Source organism: Ictalurus punctatus, chromosome 10, assembly GCF_001660625.3.
Source record: "Ictalurus punctatus breed USDA103 chromosome 10, Coco_2.0, whole genome shotgun sequence".
In the NCBI taxonomy this organism is placed as follows: domain Eukaryota; kingdom Metazoa; phylum Chordata; class Actinopteri; order Siluriformes; family Ictaluridae; genus Ictalurus; species Ictalurus punctatus.
The window spans coordinates 1,274,482-1,296,575 of record NC_030425.2 but is presented as its reverse complement, the minus strand read 5'-3'; the positions used below and the strand labels follow the sequence as shown (position 1 = coordinate 1,296,575).

The window sequence follows — 22,094 nt, the reverse complement described above, 5'->3', positions numbered from 1 at the left end:
TGTTTAAACAAACATGTAGGTACGGGATCTAGTATGCAAGTTGATGAATTGGCTGAAGAGATTAATGTAGCTAGTTCGGTCTCTCTAAGCGGAGCAAAACACTCTAAGCATTGATCTGATATTGCTACATTGTCATGTAATGGGTTTGTTATAGTACTGTCCGGTTTTAATTTAATGGCCTGTATTTCACGTCTAATATTTTCAACCTTATCAATGAAAAATTTCATGAAATCTTCACTGCTATGTAATGATTGAGTGTTTCTCTCTGTAGTGGTTTTATTCCTAGTTAATTTTGCTACTGTGTTGAAAAGGAATCTAGAATTGTTTTTGTTGTCTCCTATTAAGGTGGAGAAATAGATTTTTCTAGCGTCGCCAAGAGATTTCCTATATTTCAGTAGGCTCTCCTTTCATGCTGTTTGAAATATCACCAGTTTGGTTTGACGCCATTTACGTTCTAATTGTCGAGTTGTCTGTTTTAAGGTTCGCGTTTGATCGTTATACCAGGGTGCTAATTTTTTTTCTCTAATTATTTTCCTTTTGAGTGGAGCCACTCTATCTAGCGTGTAGCGGAGTGTTGACTCCAAGCTTTCAGTCGCCGGATCGAGTTCTGTGTGATCTGATGGTGATCCAAATCTAATTGATGTCTCTGCGAGGTTATTTATGAAGCTCGGTGCAGTTCTGGTGATGGGGTCCATATGGCAGAGGTTTGGCCAAAAGGAAATGGATGTGTTTGCACACTGCATGCTGTAGTTAGCCCTCACTCACAATTAGGGCTGGACGCCATGGTGCACCTGTGGCCGAGGTCACATCTGTATGCCTTTCCCCCGATCGCTGTGCTCCCATAAGTTCTAATGAGAGTTTGCCAAGACAGTCTACATCTGCTGCTAGTAGCACCTTATAGGCCAGCTCGAACACGGTTCTCAGAGATAATATCCCTGCTAGATGGCACTCCTTGGGAGATTCCCATCCGCAGGGATCCACTGTAGACCCAGTGAACTGCGGAATAGCTACAGTCCTGGAGTTCTTACAAGGATGTTTCTCAACAGGGTGGGCTCCTTCTACAATCAGGGTTTACGTGGCCACCATTTCAGCCAGCCATGCCCCTGTTGATGGAGCCTCTGTGGGGCAACATCCACTAACTTCGAGTTTTATGCATGGTGTCAGGCAGCTGAGGCCCATCTGCAGGCCACTCATACCTTCCTGGGACCTTACTGTGGTCCTGGAAGGACTGTCAAGTGCCCAATTTGAGCCCTTAGAGTCAGCCTCTGAGAAGCTTCTGACTCTAAAGGTAGCTCTTCTGCTGGCCCTGACATCTCTCAAGCGAGTGGGAGATCTACAAGCTCTCTCTGTTGCCCCTGCCTGCCTTCCTGTATCCTAGGACGGATTATATTCCTAAAGTGCCTGCATCGGCTGCCCAGCCTGTGGTGTTGAAAGCTTTCTGCCCTCCTCTGTTCCTCACACCAGAACAAGAGAGGATGCACCTGCTGTGTCCAGTTAGGACTCTCTGTACTTACATCCACCGCTCTGGCCAGTGGCGTAAGTTGGAACAGCTGCTGGTCAGCTTTGGCGGCAACAGTAGAGGTGATGCTGTGTCAAAGCAGCGCATCTCTATTTGGATACTGGAAGCAATCTCTATGGCTTACGAGGCGTGCAGTCTCGCCATGCGTCTGGGCATAAGAGCTCATTCCACTAGAGCAGTCGCCTCCTCGAAGGCTTTGTCCAAAGGGATATCCCTGCAGGATGTGTGTGCTGCTGCAGGATGGTCTACGCCACACACATTCATTCGTTATTACAGCCTGGATATTCATTCCACCCCGGATTCGAGTGTCTTGCAGTGACCCTCGGGCTTGGGTCTTTTTGAACAGGCCGTACCCTCAGTATGTCGGAGTGGGTATTCTCATTCTCATAGTGTTATGCTAAATGCAACGTCGAAGTTTACTTTGAAAGGGAATGTCTGGGTTACGCATGTAACCCTGTTCCCTGAGAAGGGAACGAGACGTTGCGTATCTTTGTCATACCAGGGCAGGCCTGTGAATTGCGTCTTCGCTTCAGATAATGGAGCCTGGCGGCGTGGTTCACAGATGCCATCTATATATCATGCGACGCGCTTAATTGCCACGTCATCTGATCATGGCCGGCCTATAAGTAGAGGCATGATTTTACACAAGCTTCAGATGCCGGTTGCGCGTGAGGGTGCTCCCCATATTGTTATACTAAACGCAATGTTTCGTTCCCTTCTCAGGGAACAGGGTTACATGCGTAACCCAGACGATTTGGAGCATCATCATGCTGGAAGATCCAACCATGTTCTAGTTGTTTCTTTTTGGCAGAGGTAGCCAGATTTTCATTTAAAATGAAAATTTTCTTCTGGTACTTCATGGAGTCCATGAGCCATCTGACCTAACCTAACTTTTGAGGAACAGCAGGCCCACAACATACTTTACATGGAGGAACATACTTTACTTTACATGAAGGAACATAACCTATGTTCTTTTCTAAATACCCAGCCTTTTATTTTATACTAAACATACCTTAATATAGTTTTTTGACTCTTCTGACCATAGAACCCACTACTCATCAGAGATACAGTACCATACAGTACAGTACTCCAGACTTGGTGGCAAAAATCTTCTGCAAATCTCCAATCATAGCTATTTTTATAGTCATTGACTGATTTATGAAGGTCAACATACTATTGTCTTATTTCAAATGTGTGTGTTCTCTAATCTTCCCCACATTGATGAATGAAACTGGAGGTCATGGATGATGGCTTAAGCATCCCTAAACATACAGGTCAACTTAAAGCAAACTTATCCATCATTGCCATTAAATGTGGAGCTGGCCGTACTGTCAATGAAACGGCATTAGACTAGAACAATCCCTTCTGGCTAACTACATCAGATGTCTACAGTGATGTCCATTCAATCCCTCATCCTTCTAGAAACTGAAACATTTGAAATCACATATCGTAGAGTAGTGTGTGATCCCAAATAATAAGCAGCCTGAAACTCTAAAAGCAAAACAGAATTAGAGGAAAACAAAAGACAGAGGAGTTTCTCACAAAACAACTTCTCATACAGATGGCAGCACAAAATAATAAGTTATTCTCACTGTCAGATTCAGTAGCTGAAATGTATATAATGCTGAATCCGTTTATAACAGGATTTAACAGGGTTTTAAGGATCCAGAAATGAAGTAAATTTCATATAAACTTGATGTGAATTTTTTTGGCTGTAATTCAAATTTAGAAAAGGAAAACCACAGAGATAGAAAACCAGGTTAGTCTGTGTTGGTTGGAGGCTGCAGTGAGACATTCGACAACATGACCTAAAGCTAAATTTGGTCAATGTTAATTACCATGTGTGGAGTTTATTAGTAGAGAAGAAATCAGGCCCCAAATAAAGACCTCAGAAGAATTCACCGAGGTGACCAAGATGAATTAATGAATCTAATGGACTTTGCTTTGCTTTGCTTTGTGACGTTATCCACTGAAGGTCAGGTGAGACTTGGCTATAAAATGTTTTTGGTAAGTGCAATCTTTAGGCTAGTCATGTGGGGCCATCCTCCTCAGCAGCTGCGACTGATTCTCAGGAGAGAGAGCAGTTTATTAAGCATGCTCTTGTCCTGTAGTAATTGAAGAGGGTGTGTATTGTATGCAAAGACTAGGTATAGGTATATCAACACAACTAAAGGAGAGAGCATTATGTCATAGCAGAGGATCTCTGGCAGATTCTACAAGACCTTTTCAACCACTATTGCTACAAGTATTGCTGTGATCATTACTAACATTTACTATAATTATAAATAATTATTAACTAACTATTAATACTTCATATTTATTGGTAGAAGTATTAATAGTATTCATATTATTTAACTAATACATAATCATATTTATGATAGTACGTAACACTATATAATTAATACTGTTGTAACGACAATTTAATTTTCTGCTACTTGCTACTGCTGCTGATATTATTATTATTATTATTATTATTATTATTATTATTATTATTATTAGGGGTCAAAGTTACTAAATTTGTGTCTCAATCCCACCGAATGTAATGCCACCAAATGTCCAAAATTGCACTCACGTTTATGTGAGTGCAATGTGAGTGTAACTTTTCAACCGTGAGTCCTAGAAACAAAATTATTCTCTTCTCTGATTCCTTGGCTCAAGACGACTTGAAGTCCTTTTCTGCCTTAAAAATTTCATTGTTCTGCCATTTTGACAAAAAGTTGTTCACAGGATTTTGATAAACCATACCGTTTTAGAATAGCGCTTCAATTAATTCGATGGCGAGCGCACCAAAATGGACATGAGGGTATATCTCCATAACACTTTAGCCTATGCATACCAAACTTATTATTTGTCATTGCCATCATGACTCGAGGGTGCCTGCTCATTTTCAGAACAGTGCCCCCTAGTGGTCACGAGATATGAAAAAAGCACTTTAGATTCAGTGGGGCATGACGAGTCCAACAATATGAAAAACTCCTATGTCGTCCATTTTGGATGTCGGCCATTTTGAATTTACTCATAAAATTCTTTATTTTACGAACGACTTGGTGTATCGTTATTCACAGAATTTTAGATGTTATACCGTTTTCGAATGGCACTTCAATGAATTTGAAGAACGCGCAAAATTTAACTTGAGGCTGTATCTCTGCAACGCTTTGAGGGATTGTGACGAAACTTAGTATGTGTCATTAACATTAGGTCCCAAGGTTACCTGCAGAGATTTGGCACACTGCTCCCTACTGGTCAGGAGATTGCAAAAACAGCTTTTTTGGCTTATAACTCTTGAACATTTTCCTGCATGATAACTATCATGCCCAGATGCTACCTGAGCAGGTTCAGAGTAGATATTTTTAGTTATTTTTAAAATAAATGGGTTTTTATTATTGAAAGTTTACTTTTTCTAACTCCTCATACACTGTTCCTCGGACTCTAACCAAAAACTTGTCACAACGCTTCTTTTGCTGCTCATGGTGCCGATAATTGGCTTGACAGTATTGCTATATTTTTTTTTATTTATTATTATTATTATTATTATTATTATTATTATTATTGGGGGCACAGTGGTTAGCATGTTTGCCTCGTACCAGGGTTCGAATCCTTCCTCTACCCTGTGTTTGCAGAGTTTGCATGGGGGTTTCATCTAGGTACTCTGGTTTCCTCCCCAGTCCAAAGACATGCGTTATAGGCTGATTGGCATTTCCAGATTGTCCGTAGTGTGTGATTGTGCCCTGCGATGGGTCGTCACCCTTTCCAGTGTATCCCCATGCCTCGTGCCCCGAGTCCTCTGGGATAGGATTCAGGCTCCCTCTAACCCTGTGTATGATAAGCGGTACAGAAAATAAATGGATGGATGTATTATTATTATTATTATTATTATTATTATTATTATTGCTGGATTTGGTAATGCTTATAAATATTGTTGTCATTGTCGGCACATAATTATAAGTCCAGTTTCTTTCATTGGTCAATATATGCTTCTTAAAACACTTTAAAAAGTTATAAGAAAACAAAACTGCATTTTTTCCATGTTGACAATAAATCTTCTCAGACTCAAGTTAATCTATCCGATTTAAAATGCCTGAGTAGTCGCTTGATACGGAGCTCATCCATTATTTTTTGGCAATTCCTCCTTTCCTTGCCTCTAATTCTGTTCAATTTCAGGCTGTTTGTAATTTGTGCCTGTCACCCGCTAGGCTATGATATGTGATTTCAGTAGTTTCGGTCCTAGGCTGAGTTCCAATCCTCTTTTTAATATGGCCTAATCGACTTCTCCTTTCAGTTCCCTATTGCTATATATATATATATATATATATATATATATATATATATATATATATATATATATATATATATATATATATATATATTTGGGCAATATATATTTGACACAACATAAACACAGGGCTGTTAAAGGTCCTTTGGTCAAAGGCCCACAGGTGGTCTGGGCACATAGAGGACTAATCATGGGTATTACCCCATGGACAAATCCATAGAACTTCCCTGTGTATCCCATACATCTTCCTTCTTCTTGACATCTGTATCCTTCATCCCTTTACCGTTCGATTTGGACCTTCATTGTCTGAATATCACTCATCATTGTGTAAAAAATTGGTGATTGCTCTGTGAGTCCTGCAGCCAATTGTCACACACTAATCATGGAGGTCCAAGCTTTCACTTTTTAATCATGGAGAGAAAAACAGGGAAAGGCCTCAGATAATTTTCTCATTAGACCATCATGCCCTTCCAGGAAGCACCACGTGCCTTCCCATCAGGCCTAAGTGTATGGGTGTAACAAGTTGTATATATATATATATATATATATATATATATATATATATATATATATATATATATATATGTATATATATATGTATATATATGTTTTAATACAATGAATAAATGGACAGTCCTGCTTTGAGCACTTTTATTTCCCCCCAATAACACCAAATCTTGGAAAATGAGCACACAAATGCACAAATACAAATGTCTACCAAAGCTCTGCCTTATTCTGGCTGCAAATCCTTGCAAGAAATTTATACCTTCTGTTTAGTCAGTATTTCGTACCTATTATTCTGAGCTTTCAACAATTATTGGCACCATTCATGAAAATAAACTCTCTCTCTCTCTCTCTATATATATATATATATATATATATATATCCATCCATCTTCTATACCGCTTATCCTTTTCAGGGTCACAGGGAGGAAACCTGGAGAATATCCCAGGGAGCACAGGGCACATGGCAGGGTACACCCTGGACAGGGTGATGTGTGTAAATATATATATATATATATATATATATATATATATATATATATATATATATATATATTGATAGACACTCATACCACCAAAAAGAGCAGTAAATAAAACTCATCTGCAATGCTTCCAAGCAGCTTGTTACAAAAGTGGCAGTTATGAGTTGATTTTAACTTTAAACAGTGCAGTTTTGAAACTGATCTTTGAGCTCTTTTTTTTCCCTTCCTTCCTTCACCTTCCTCTTCACTGAAGAAGGAAGAACAAAACAGAGCAGAGCAGAGCAGAGTGTCAGCCATGATACCTGAACCCCCAACCTTCTTATTAGTAACTCAGAGCCTTAGGCACTGAGCCAGCACTGCCCACAACCATGTGTGGGTTCAGTTCCAACTGTTTCAGAAATGGAAAATTTTGTTTATCATCCTAATGCGTAATGTTATTTATTAAGAGTTGCATGTAATTTTATACCGTAAAATATCATGTTCTAATCTCAATGTTTATAATCTCATGTTTACTCGATATTGTCGTTTCTATAATTTAATCTGACTGTAACCCTCGGCAAATATGAGCAAAGCAGGCTGTGAAAATTTTTCTTTTTCTTTGTTTAACCTTTTGATATTTCGTTAAAAAAAAAAAATCCACGAAAATACTCTGCTCTCATGGATATCAAACAATTGCAAATAAAACAGGTTCATCCAAAAAAAAAAAATCTTTGTTAAATATAGGTGTGCAACAATTATTGGCACCCTTTTAGTCAATACTTTGTGCTACCTCGCTTTGGCAAGATAACGGCTCTGAGTCTTCTCCTATAACGCCTGATGAGGTTGGAGAATACATGGTGAGGGACCTGAGACCGTTCCTCCATACAGAATCTCTCCAGATCCTTCTCATTTCGAGGTCCACGCTGGTGGACTCTCCTCTTCAGTTCACCCCACAGGTTCTCTATGGGGTTCAGGTCAGGGGACTGGGATGGTCATGGCAGGAGCTTGATTTTGTGGTCAGTAAACCATTTCTGTGTTGATTTTGATGTATGTTTTGGATCATTGTCCTGCTGGAAGATCCAACCACGGCCCATTTGAATCTTTCTGTCAGAGGCAGTCAGGTTTTCATTTAATATCTGTTGATATTTGATAGAGTCCATGATGCCATGTATCCTAACAAAATGTCCAGGTCCTCCGGCAGAAAAACAGCCCAAAACATTAAAGATCCTCCTCCATATTTAACCGTGGACATGAGGGACTTTTCCATACGGCTACCTCTCTGTGTGACCAAAACCACCTCTGGTGTTTATTACCAAAAGCTCTATTCTGGTTTCATCTGACCGTAGAACCCGATCCCATTTGAAGTTCCAGTAGTGTCTGGCAATGATATATTTTTCTGGATGTAGATTCCTTGAGAGGAACCAGGAACCAGACTCAAAAGGGATTCAATCCTCTTTTTAATATGGCCTAATCGACTTCTCCTTTCAAGTAATATCTTATATGGTATAAAATCCAATACCAATTTGCTTATTTGGCTGATGCCTCTCTCTACAGGGAATTTTTTTCAGGCAATCATATGACCAAAAATTGCTTGAAAATTATGATATTCATAGCGTTTTAAGGGCGTTATTAGTAAAAGAGCATCAACGTTCCTTTTTTTTTTGCCTTAAAGTCCTTTATAGCAATGAATCTGAATAAACTCCTTGTTTTCCCCCACACACCCTGTCTGTGGTTCCTTCTAAGAGTGTCTTACTGGTGAGAGACAGGAGGAAGTAAAGGCTTAGGATTAAACAGTGTATTAACGGTTCAGAGCCTGTTTTCTGAAGTGATGTGTCTTGACACAGTAAAATATAGGAGGTGAAGAGAAAACAGTTGTTTTTTCATTTTTAAAACGTGTCATAATCAGAATTTTATAGAACAACAGATGTTGGATGACTGAATGTTTATTGCTTTTCATGAACATTCTGATGTATGGCCTTCTTGCTGTGAGACAACAAAGTTCATTTATACAAATCTACCAAACGGCTGTTTTGTTGGTTCACAATGTCTGTGTTTTCTGTTGTTTTTTATACAGATAAAAAAGAAAAAAAAAACTGAATCTCTTTTTAACTAGGTAGCAGTTAGCCTTGGATCTATGTAGAATACTCTTGCTGAAACACTAGCAAGGACAAAAACAACCTGAGACTGATTAGTGTCTGTTTCCTTTCGCCAGCATTTTGTAAGGATGCCTGTCTCAACGGAGGAACGTGTGCCTCTCCAAACACATGTGTGTGTCCTTCAGGCTTCACTGGACGCCTCTGTGAGACAGGTAAACATGTCCTCTTTACATATTGATTACAGCTATACCATATCTTGAGGGCCTTTTCTACGTGTCTTCCCTCACCCAAGATATTCACGTACTTGTTGTCTTGTTATAATCTCTGCTCAGGAAGTACGGCACAAGATTGTAATAATCTGTTTATTGTTGAACTAAAATGCTCACTAGCTGTTAACGTAATTTAGACATGACAGGGGAAAATTAGCTAGTTATATATAGACAAGTGTACCTGTATAACTTTCTATTGATTCTAACGCTCACAACGCTTCAAAATATTTCCATACAGCACATGAAAAATGATCAAACGTAGACCATTATGCTAATTACATTATGCACTGTGAAAAGTTTCAACTCTGGGAAATCATTTCTTCAGCTTACGATCGTCTGATGTGCTGTAGTTTTGTAAGCGATTGACGTTTTGACCACCTGAGCAGCGATTATCTTTAAAGTCAACAGGCAGTTGTTGTCATAGCTAGTAATAGCAACTTACTAGCTATAGGTTAAACGGCCTAAAACGTCTTACTCTAGTTTCTGGCTAGCTACCTAGTTAGTCATTAACTGTTTCCATTTCAGTTACATCAACTAATGGAAGCAAAAAAGCAGATAAATCAGATTTCAGAGTCCTTACTTCAGACCTTTCAGACTCTTTAAACCTTACACTGCTGCCAAAATTACTTCATAATCATTCATCTTTATCTTCTTGCTTGATTTTTTATTTTTTTTAACTTATCAGGTTCTGTATAAAAATAAAAACACTTTATTTTGCGATACCAAAAAACATCAGCATGCAAAACGAAAACAATTTGTCAACCATCCACATAAAAATACTTCAAGGCCTTAACACATTAAAATCTAATCGTAGCTTCTGGAGGAATAAATGCATATAAATACATATATAAGTTTTCACTCCATCATGAAACACAAAACACACAAAAAAAGAACAATTTATTTAAAACAAAGGGTCAACAAAAACACAGGGCTCAGGCTTACCAGCAGAAAAGATAGATGCATGAAGAAATATCCGTAAGAATCATGCTCCCTAACACCCAACCCCGTGCACTCAAATACCACACTTCACACACTCAAGATAGGGTGAGAAACACAGCACACGGTGAGAAAACACACCACCACCAACAGACGAGAGGTAAGGCCTTTCTGCTGTGGATTCCCAGCTCCTGAAATAAACCACCCCCCCTCTCCCCCTTCCCCTTCCCCTTCCCCATCCAAATACTACATAAGAACAACAACAAATACACTCAAATCTAACAAAGAGAAGGAACTGTTAATACCATAGCGAAAGGCTTTTAGTCAAATCACTACATGCTACTACACCAGCATGTACATTCAGACACCGTCGGAAACATCGACATACAGGTGTGGTCATTAAAAAATGCACGAAAGAGAACGTGATCCTGCAGTACGCCACGGTATGCGCCGGTATGTCACTCAGTCAATCGGTCAGTGCTGGCAAGACAAATTATGTGGCAGTCGTGTCACATACTTTGTGCGAGCAAACTGATTTCTAAAGGTGTAGTGAACATGACATTACATTGCATTGAACAGTTAAACGAATTACCTCATCTTGATTGACAATATCTTATTTAAAAGCTAAGCCTCTGATATTTGACTATTCTTTTATTATAGTGTTACAGAAATTTCATTGAACAGTAATGGAGGCTAGCTGGTAGCTAATGGACTCCCCTGGCCTCAAGAGACACACTAGTGACATACAGTATACTATAGGCTGTACACTTTAGAGTTTTCTCTAGTGTGTCCGCCTCCCGTACTGGTCGACGCAGGTTCGAGCCCCGTTCTGAACAACCGTGTGATGTGCTTTGCCTACGGCTCTTAGTAAGAACACACTGTATTGAACTGTAGAGTTTAATAATCATTCACTAATAGAGCCAGTGAAATATAACTAATATGGTAATAAATAAAACTTTGCTTTTGATACATGATAAAACTTTAAAACAAGATTGAATCTGACAAAGGTGCTATGTAAGTTTTTGCATTTCCTCTTCTTTGGTGCTTGGCCCCTATTGCTTCCATTAATTTTCCTATTTCTTCTTCCTCTTCTTCTTCTGCACTTGACTCTATGATAACCCATAGAATAACTTGCGGGAAAGTTATGAAATTTGGCACACAAATAGAGGACAATCTCAACATTAATCAGAGCAATTGTGGCGTCTCTATCTCAAACCCTCTAGCACCACCAACAGCTCAAATTCGCACTCACGTTTATGCTAATAACTTTTGAACTGTAAGTGCTAAAAACAAAATTATATATTTTTTTTACTTAATCCTTTTAAACCAAATGGGTTTTCATTTCCGACGACTAGCTTTTCCGCCATTTGAATCTTCCGACAAAAACCCTACTTTTTCAAACTCCTCCTAGACCGTTCATCCGATTTTCATGAGATTTGAAAATGATCATCTTCAGACAATGCTGGCAAAAAAGGTTTCAAAAACTTTTTGATAGACCAAACCATTCTTGAGCAACGTACAAACGAATCCAACAGCAAGCAAAAATGGCCAAAATGGACGTGAGGCTATATCTCTGAAACGCTTTAGCATTTTCATGCCAAATTAATTGTATGTCATCATGACTTGAGGGTACAGTTTCAGAATAGCACCACCTAGTGGTCATCAGATATGGTTTGTCCTAAAATCATCCGATTGACTACAGATTAAGTGTGGCATAACAAAGTCATCTGATATTACATTTTACAGTCGTCTGATAGTACATTACAAGATGAGCCGTTTTAAATTTCGTCTTAAACGTTGTATTTTATGAATTACTTGGCACATTGTTACAAAACTTGGTAGATGTCATCAGGACCATGCCCTGAAAGTACTCAAAAAATGTCAGTAAACTGCCACCTTGTGGTCAACAATTATAATGCAATTGCCAAAAATGCTGATAGCTTTTGACTACTTTTGTACATTGTCATGAGATTGGTCTTGATTGGATTGAACAGATTGCCTGGGACATGCGGACAACAGTGATACCAGTTATTTCATGGTAGGCTAAAATTCCTGTCCACCATTTAGAATTTTCTGAAAAACCTACTTTTTTTTTTTTTTTTTTTTTTATTGTTCATCCAAAGTTATCAAAAGCTTTTGGATAAGCCAAACCATTCTCAAATAATGTGCAGACAAATTCGATCGTGATATGGTGAGGCAGTAGTGCATTAGCGTATTCAGATCAAACTTAGTACCTGACCTTGGCATCATGACTTGAGGGTGAATGCATTGTTTTGACCACCTTGTGGTCAAAAATGTTAATGCAATTTGAATATAAGCTAATTGCTTTTGATTACTTTTGCCCATTGTCATAAGACTGGTCTTCCTAGATTCCTTGACACAGGCCAAGGACAATGATACCAATTAGGACATGCTCAGCCAAACTTGATGTTCGCCATGTTGAACTTACTAACAAAACAACATTTTCGAACTGTTCATCCGATTTTCACCAAAATTGAAACAGATCATCTTCAGTCCATGCTGAAAAAAACAAATTGAACTCAAGTTGATTGGTCAAACCTTTCTCAAATGACACACCAATTCATTTGAAAGCGATCATGCCAAAATTTATGCGATTCTATATCTCTGTAATGCTTTAGCATATTCAGACCAAACAGTATATGTCAGTATATGTCATGAGCATCATAACATGAGGGTACCTGCTCAGTTATGGAACAGTGCCACCTAGTGTTAACAGGATATGAAAAAAGCGCAATTTTGCTTATAACTTCTAACAGTTTGTCATAAAATCATGACCAAGCTAAAATCATGCTCACTTTGCCTCTGTATTGCTTGGCCCCGGAATTGCTGCTTGCAGCTATATTTTTTAGTATTGTTGTTGTTGTTGTTGTTGCAACTGTTTGTTGTTGTTACACTGCTTGGAATTGTGTAGTAATACAATTTGTAGTTACCCCCTCTAAAACATTAATTCTCCCTATAATTTTTCATAATCACACAGCTGGCATGTCATGTCTCTGATATGGAGGATCGAACATACTCGATTACATCCTAGCAAGGGAACTGAGGCAGTTGGAGGCACTTCAATTTCTAAAGGAAAAATAAAAATTGCTTGTATGTTGCAAATGAAAAACGTTGTCTCAGTAATGAGTTTCCTCCCTGCAGACCTCTTTGCGGTGTTTCAGAGACATGTGAAGCCCTTCAGTGTGTAAATGCACATTCTGCAAGTGAGGCAGGACCTCCATCTGTCTCTTCTTCTGTGATGAAAGAAGCAGATTTTTTTTTTTATCTTAGTGCACACTATGAAGTGCCTGATGGCAAATGGAGTTTACACACTTCATCTGTTACCCTCCTGCCAAGAAACCTTATTGTCTTTTAGCCTCCCTCTCGCGCTCTCTCTCTCTCTCTCTCGTTTATGTTTAGTACAGAGGGTATAAACTAACTACTAATGTTTCCATATGTGGTTTATACTCCTAGTTATGAATATGCTCAAATTCAACAATTCGTTTACGAATGCTTATAAACATCAGTACACCTATTCATTCAGCAGTTAAGAAGTTATCCCCACTATGATGGTTTCAATTGAATGAGTGTATTTTTAAATCTTCCTTTTAAAGTAATAAATTATCCAAAATAAAATTTATCGAGAATATTTAGCAGCTAAGGCTTTGTGTGTGCTCGTTTATCACTTTAACATTCTGGACAAACACGCTTAAATTCTGCCACATAGTACAGTTTATATTTTACGTCGAATTTACAAAAGTTTCAACGAGGCCGATTTTATCTGTACTCGCGTGTGTATGGTGATCATCCTTAATGTGCAAACCACGTTCTGACACAGCTCATTTGCATTTATTGACTCCTAAAAAACAAAAATATATAAATAAAACTCCATTAAATGTCATGAGCACAGAGGATTGGACCATGAAATGACTACTAAATGGTGGAAAGGCAGAAGTGGAAGTTACTTTGACTCACTTCTATGCCAATACATATATTTAGCAGTGTACCATCACCACAAAAGGTCAGACTCTAGAGACAAATTACAGAAAAGGTGAATTAGATGTGAATATACATGTTTAATATAACAATCAGCATTTTTAATGTATTATCCTAGCGAGCATGTTATCTTTTCGCTTGGAATTGCATTGTTTCACTTTCAATTACGGCTACAAATGCATTGATCTGAAATGATTGTGTTTGAAGCGAATTATCTGCCGTGATGGACCTTCGTTAGCTCAGGCGTCTTTTTTAATTGCCATTAATTGTATCCGGAAAAAAAAGGGAAAACTAGACTGGAAAACAAATCCATTCTAACAAATGCCTCGGAGTAATAGTGTAATACAGCTGAAGGGAAAATGACACATTTAAATGTTTTCCTCTGATTTAAATGGAAAGGAAAGCTTTGATTATTAAGCCACATTATTGGGTGGGTTGTTTAATTAGGCAGTAAACGTGTGTTTTAAACTGTAGTGTGTGTGCTTGTGGAAGGCAATCAGGTAAAAAAAAAAAAGAAAAAGGATGATATAAAAATTTTTATATTGAATACAAAATTGCTTAATGTAGCGCTTCCCCATTGAGTTTCATCAGACACAACGTTGGACAATTGTAGTAGTAATAACATACACTTTCTGTCAAAATGTCAGATTGATTTGTGACCCCTGGTGATTTATGACACCCCATGTTCCCCTGGCTGACAGTTCTGTAGTTCCCAGAAGTCAATTTATGGCGTCTGGTAACCCTATTGATCTCTACGTATGAACTTCCTGGCAGCTGTCTGTCTGGGGATGTCCGTCCTGGGATGTGTATTGTCCGGGGTCTCCCCCGTTACAACGTGTTTATGTTAATGAGTTTAGTGCGGGTATGGTTCTTGGTGTTTAAATAGTGGTTTAAGACATTGTAGTTAAACGCAGAAGATACGCTGCAACTATTGCTGCTTTTCCACCACAGAAACCTTCCCCAGGAACTAAGGACTTTTGGAGGTACTAGGTGTGTTTCCACCGCAGGGACCAGGGTCTAAATTTTACCCGGAGGTAAAATATTTAACGCTTGCAAAGTTCCTACTCGGGAGGTGGTACTTTTTCAAAAGCCAGGAACTTTAGGGGGTGGGACTTGGGCGCTGAACATGCTGATTTATTTTTTTCAATCACTATTTTTAAAAGTCTGTTGCGGTGCGTGCAGTGTATGATCGATTCGAACCAACCCTTTAACAGTATGACCTATGGACCGACAACGAGGTTCAGGACTTATTTAGTATTTCTGCCAAGGATGAAATACAGTGGGAACTGGATATGTTGGTTAAGCGAGCTGGGCATTGTTCACACAGGAAAACTGTGTTCATCTCTGTCATCTCAAATAGATGACTCAAATAGCTGATAAAATCCGTTTGCATTATGAGAATTCTGAATTCTTTACTACGACTACTCGTCTCTTTTCTAGCATTTTCTCAAGTACCTCTTTAGCAAAGCAACACATCACAATCAACAGCAGCACAGCTTGAATCTCCTCCATGCTTGTTGTTGCTGCAGTGTCATTAACAGATTTCAGAAAATAGACTGTCCATTTTAAAAACACGAACCTTTATCCAAAGTTTTAATTTTTTAAAATTTTATTCCATGAGCAGGAATCAAACCTGAGAGCGCCAAATCCTAACCACTAGACCAACAGATTGGTTGCAGCAAAGTCTTTTGTTACTGTTCAAAGTTTTGTGTTCCAATCTGCTACGTCTTTTTATGAGCTGAGCAAACATTTTACATTACATCATTAAAATCAGCTTACATTGTGTCAATAATCAGTTTGATTGTAGCATACTTCGAGGCTTCGTATCCTCGCCAAGGGCTTGTCGCACGCAGTCATACATCACCGGGCTAATTTGCCTAATCTTCACGGTACTTTAGACAGCGATGGTAATGCAGACAACGAAGGTCTGGAGGAACCGAATGGTCCCTTGAAAAAAGTTCCTGGGATTAATTGTTCCAGGTAATTTCTGTGGAAATGCGGCTTATCTGTTACAGTGGCTGCTCCGAGAACTCCTAATAGCCCTAGAAGACCGATGTGTCTTTCACCAACAAGAGGACCTGTTGAAATGAGAGAGGATCTGACTTTTGCCTCAAGAAAGAAAAAAACAAGATGTTAGTTTGACAAAGTTTCTTCATGAAGTGAAGATATTGTAAAGATGTTGTTGTTTAACACTGAGCATTGTTGTTTAACCCAGTTAATAAATCGTCCATCACCGAGATAACCACACAAGTGAAATACAATGAAAATCAACATGTACGTTTCGGTTACGGGAAGGTGTGTGCCAAGCTACACTTTAGGCCTGTGCAACAATTTGTTTAACAATCACAACACCGACCCCATGCATTATTATCTGACCTATTACCAGGATGGACTCCCCAAAAACCATGCAAAGCGACATTGTTAGCAACACATTACAGCGGCCGTTTAATAACGGCAATACTCAAGACAGATCCGGGTTAATGGTGATGGCTCGCAAAAGAGCATCTAGACCGCCAGGGGTTCGGAGCGGTGGCCAAACACAGAAAAAAACAACAACATATGCCTAAGAAATTGTCAGTCGTAAAACACAAGCACAAGGAGACAACAAAGTGTGCTACATCCAAAAGACCAAAGACCTCTGTTAAAACTATATTTTAGATCATGTCTTTACTACACAACATGTCAGATGAGTGTTTAAAATGTGAACCCTAACCCCTAACCCTAACCCTAGTGAACTAGATCTGTTCACAGTGCCCTTGACTCAAACTGTTGTTGAAAAAAAACCTTATGTAGAAGTACCACCATTATCAGTGATTTCAGACTCATCAGCTTTTTTGTATCGCTGGTACTGGAGAGGATTATGTAGACCTAAACAACACACTGTTGTATTTGCGTCTCAAAATCACTAATGCTGACAGCACAGATATTGAGCCCCAGTGGGTCTTATTAACCATGCAGGGGCAACAATATTTTCACAATTGAATGTGTCGCTTGGAGATTGTCATATATCACTCAGTTCTGGCTCATATCCTTATCCTTGCATAATAGAGTGTCTTACCAATTATGGTACAGATGCCTTTGAAATGCTTTTCTCCACGGGGCGCTTTTACAAAGACATGGCTGGACATATGGATGTGGCAGACCCAGCTTGGGGTAATCGTCGTGTGACAAAGAAACACCCGTTCACAGTGACATTTTCTTTAAAGAAAAACTGATGCTTAACAGTGTGGACGAATTCTTCTTGCGACGCTGTCGCCTATAAACTAAACATTCTGTCAGCCTCGCTGTTCGTGGAAAAAAAAATGACTGTATCACCAGGCGTGCGATTGGGGCATGCACAAACCTTGCTCTGCCAAGTACACCATGTATGTGTCTGATGTGTCTGAAAAACTTCTCAATTCCTGCAGGCTCACGTGTCTGCAATCAAGAAAACTTATTCTTAGGAACTCCAGTTGGCGCTGGCTTCTGGAAAGTATCTTAAAAATCAGGCTCTATCTATTGATAGGGACTAATTTCTGCATGGGTATACCCTCTACGCATTCAATCTCACACCAGACAAGGACTGTAGTCAGCACATATCTCTTATCAAATCTGGAAATATTACACTAGAAGCAGGTTTTAGACAATCGCTACCCTGAACGATCAACGTAATTTTTATGCCATATTCAACAACATCATCGAAGTGTCAAATCTCCGACAGATCCTGGTTGATTACTATTAATAGGTAAAAACACTGTCCAGCTTATGACTATAATGGATAAGATCTCGTGCAATACCCAATTTCTCTGTGTACTCCAGTGTGACTGTCTACCAAAAGACCCTTTAAGAAAACACGCATCCTTCAGGACTCCAAGGTGAACACCAGTTAGTCATCTACATAAATGAGTTCGGCGTGGGGTGTTTTTGCGACAGCTTTGGTAATAAACCAGATGGCCACCGTTTTCTTAAGAGTGGTAGAAGAAATCCCCCCCTGTTGGTTTATCAGCCGTCTCTTTCTTTTAACACCAATCTTCTTATTCACAACAAACTTTATTGTGCTTTTCATCTTTCTCATCTTCTGTCGTATTGCGACGTGAGTGGTATATTGCCGTAGAGAACATTTGTGGCAGATTGTAAAATAACCCGTCTCTGTTTGGGTGTTGCTTTTAATAATATTTTTAAAAGTGGTAAATCTAGCCGACATTTTCCCAGTCCAACAGTTTTTCACTACCTTCTTTTACGGAGGTATACTACAGGATATGGTGAAAGTAGTATTCTGTGTCTTTGTTTTATAATCAGTCATGTATCTGAAAAGTTTGCTGATAAAATTATGATTCCATAAACATTTTGTGTTTCCAGGATCCATTTGTCTCCCTAGAACACTGACCTGATTGGAGTCTCTGGGATTTTTAAACAACATCAGATCATTTGTGTTTAAGCTGATGGTACTGCTGGATTTACCTCGGCAAAATAAATTCTGTACAATTTAAATAGCGCTAAGATTTCTGTGTTGAACTTACCGTGTAAACACTTTCTCCGCCTCATTGCATGCGCTGGCCTCTTGCATGGGGTCATCAAGGATCATCAAATTAGTTTTATTGACGGGGAACAAATCTTCATCATTCAGAGTCTGCGGTAATCCTCCACCAAATTTTAATTTGTACATTTTCAACAATTCGTCACATGACGGTTGCCAACAATCATAAATATATCAAATTTTTCAGCTTTTTTAGAAATCAACTGTACAGCATTTTGCAACAACATTTTTACAAAATATGACTTCCCCGAGTTTGAAGGGTATGATTTTATCACATATGAAAATGCATGCTGTAATCTGAAATCAAAACCATCTGTGTCTCGCACACACCTATGTCCAAAAAGGTTGTGAGAAGCCATGGGAGCGTTGTGAAATCAGGGCGCAGCACACGTTTGTTGTACAATACTTTACACTCTTTAACAACTGACATTGTGTAGTGTGAAGTGTTTTTTATTTTGCACAATAGTGTCAGTATATGACTATTGTTGTCTTCCCCCACAACGTAGTGATCAACAAGGCCAGTCAGAGTGTATAACCTAGTGGATTTTGAATTAACAGCATTGAGAGTGAGACCTTTGGCTTTCATGCAGACTTTACCCTAAGCAGTGAGGTAACCATATGTTTTCGGGCCCCCTGAGCAAAACTCTCCAATGCGGTTCCTATCCCCAACCTCATCAGTCAGATTACCAAGGTAAGGTCCCAACGGAGGTTCCCAGTCTCCGTCTCTAGAAGTAAAGATGATGCTGTCTTTGTCACTGTACAAGTCCATTAACTCATGCAGCTCTAGACGTGCATGTGCAATTGTAAACGCACCAAGAAAGACGTTAATATCACGGGTCTGGCCACCTTTCCCGTCTGCGTAACACCACTGAATTAGCGCGACAGCATCTGACACGAATGAAAAAGTGTTTAATGTCATAACCATCACCGAATATGTGTTCAGCATCTTATATTAGTTCCATACATGGCAAATTTTCACACATAGAGAACCGCCCCAAAGTGAGTTCGGCGGAAGTTAATAGACGACGTGCGGGTTAAGACTTATCTTGTTAAAATTAATCTTAATCCCCTTTTTCTCAAAGTAATCGGTGATGTACAATTCTTTGTCTGCATCTGTTACAACATGCGTGGCGAATGCGTGGTTTCTGACCGTTGAAGAAAATGCCACACCTTGTCTACCATCATTAACTCGTAACCCTTCTCCACAGTCTTTAACAGCTCGATACTGACCTATCAGCCTGAAATAGCCCTTTCCTCATTAGTGTGTCTACATGGGCTGGTCTGATTCATGCCCATAGCCATAGAAACACCTGTCTGGGTATGGGCCTATGTAATCCTCATTTTCTAATCTATTGAAATTGTGCAGAAGATAACCTTTCTCTGTGCAGGATATATTTAACGAAGCCGATGCCATGGCCAAACGCATGGTGTTTCAACGATTCCTTGTTGAATCGCTGATTCCAAGCAGGTGCAAGAGTTTTAACATGCAGGATTTATCACATGACAGAGTATACATTTCCGTCCAATTTATTTTATTCCAAACAAGAATTCAGCTCTCAAATTTCCAAAGTAAAATGATATGATCTAACAGTGTCCAAACAAAAGGTATGAGGATTGAAAACTGTGTCTGTACCCACTGGAACGCCATAGGCTCATTAAGTTCAGCTGATATTGCTTATGCTGCAGTGCTAATGTAATGGCACAAACGAGGTTGAGCATTTACGTATTGCATCTCAAAATCATAGCATATGTACTTATCGCTAGGTGTCTCGAGCTTTATTGGCTAAATAAAGCATTGGTGTATGCTGTCATTAACCAATTCGTCGCCGTAATGGTCACAACGGGCGGTCGAACCCTTGTGCGGTTTGTGGTTGGCGCCTACTACATTTTAGTCAGTATTTTGTAACGTTGCACTGGGCATATTGCTGACCTAATGGCATTTTTTTTATTCATGAGAGTCATAACAATAGTCAGATTTGCAGTACCGCAAACATTTGCGGCTTTGCCTAGTTTTGACAGGGTATTTACAACCGTTACAGATATCACAGACGTATTTACACCGATGGTCTCTATGGCTAGTAAAACCCTGCTGGAAGTACCTATGAATGATTTCAGTTTCTTAATCAGAAAATAATGGCCATTGTGCAGGTACAAGAACACTGTCTTGTGATGAGGTACATCATTGGTCGTATAGTTCTCCAACAAACCAGTGCATGACCTATGGAAGACCCTATCAACAGAATCAACCTGTTTCTGCCAATCACTTCGTTATGGGCTAGATCGTGTATCTTTTGATACACACCCCCTTGTTTACTCCTTGCTATAGACACATTTAGATGCAAGCGATCATCAACCCGCACATCAGAGTTACTTTGCATAATCTTCTCAAGCTGATTTGTGAAGACGTCCACACTGTAATTGTTGTTAGGTGACAAGACAGCGTTAACATCAGAGATTAGACTAGGGCCTCTCAACGTTATAATTAACCCCCCTTCCCCAGCCAACAGTCTGGAAAAACAACACAATTTCAGACATTTCAATAATGTCATGCCATATAATAATGTCATATAGTGTAGACTGCTAAGTCTGTGGTAGATATCTCACACAGATTAATACGCCGACATATCTCCAAACTATTGAATCTGAGTCTCGGGCCCACTGTATAACCACAAGCATGTCAATATCGTCTGGGGTTAAACCCATATTTGGTACCACAGAATTAAATGAATGATATGGATGGTTATCTGTACCCTCGCCTACCTGTTGTGAATTTAAAACACGGCCTAATGCTGAATTTGGAACTGGTCCTGGTTGATCATCTGACATTGATCTCGCAATGTTTAATAATTCTAACAATGTACCACCAGTAGACTCAGATCTATTAATCTCCTCCACCATCTGAATTAAATAGATCTGATCTTTCTGTGTTGCTGCACTATTCATAGAGGGTCTCACTGTCGATGCAACATTTAATCCAGAGGTGTCCAATCTTATCCGGATAGGGCTAGGTGCAGGTTTTCATTCCAACCAAGCAGGAGCCAATCTTGTTTACAAGGTTTGATAAATCTTCTGTGTAAAAGTTGGTATAAATTCGCACCTTTAATATCTGTATACCATGTTGATATTTCTGTAAAGCTGCTTTGAGACAATGTCTATTGTAAAAAGCGCTATACAAATAAAATTGAATTGAATTGAATTAAATAAAAAAAACGCATAACCATTCCAAACAAAACATGTAATGAGTTTTTATTGATCACATATACACAGTGAAATTCTTTTCTTCACATATCCCAGCACATCAGGAAGCTGGGGTCAGAGCACAGGCTCAGCCATGATACAGTGCCCCTGTAGCAGAGAGGGTTGAGGGCCTTGCTCAAGTGCCCAACAGTGGTAGCTTGGCAGTGCTGGGCCTTGAACCCTGGCCCTTCCGATCAGTAACCCAGGGCCTGGCAGTGCTGGGGCTTGAACCCCTGACCTTCCAACTAGTAACCCAGAGCCATAACCACCAAGCCACCACTGCTCTGC

General features: G+C 39.3%; 1 protein-coding gene across 1 annotated transcript in view; it reads left to right on the top strand.

Moving 5' to 3' along the window:
• The window catches only part of LOC108270557 (protein kinase C-binding protein NELL1), a 211,458-nt gene that overhangs the window by 166,583 nt on the left and 22,781 nt on the right, over window positions 1-22,094 (top strand). Inside the window, exon 15 of the mRNA XM_017477381.3 lies at window positions 8,969-9,064. Coding sequence (XP_017332870.1) covers window positions 8,969-9,064 — 96 coding nt within the window. The remainder of the gene's footprint in view (window positions 1-8,968; window positions 9,065-22,094) is intronic.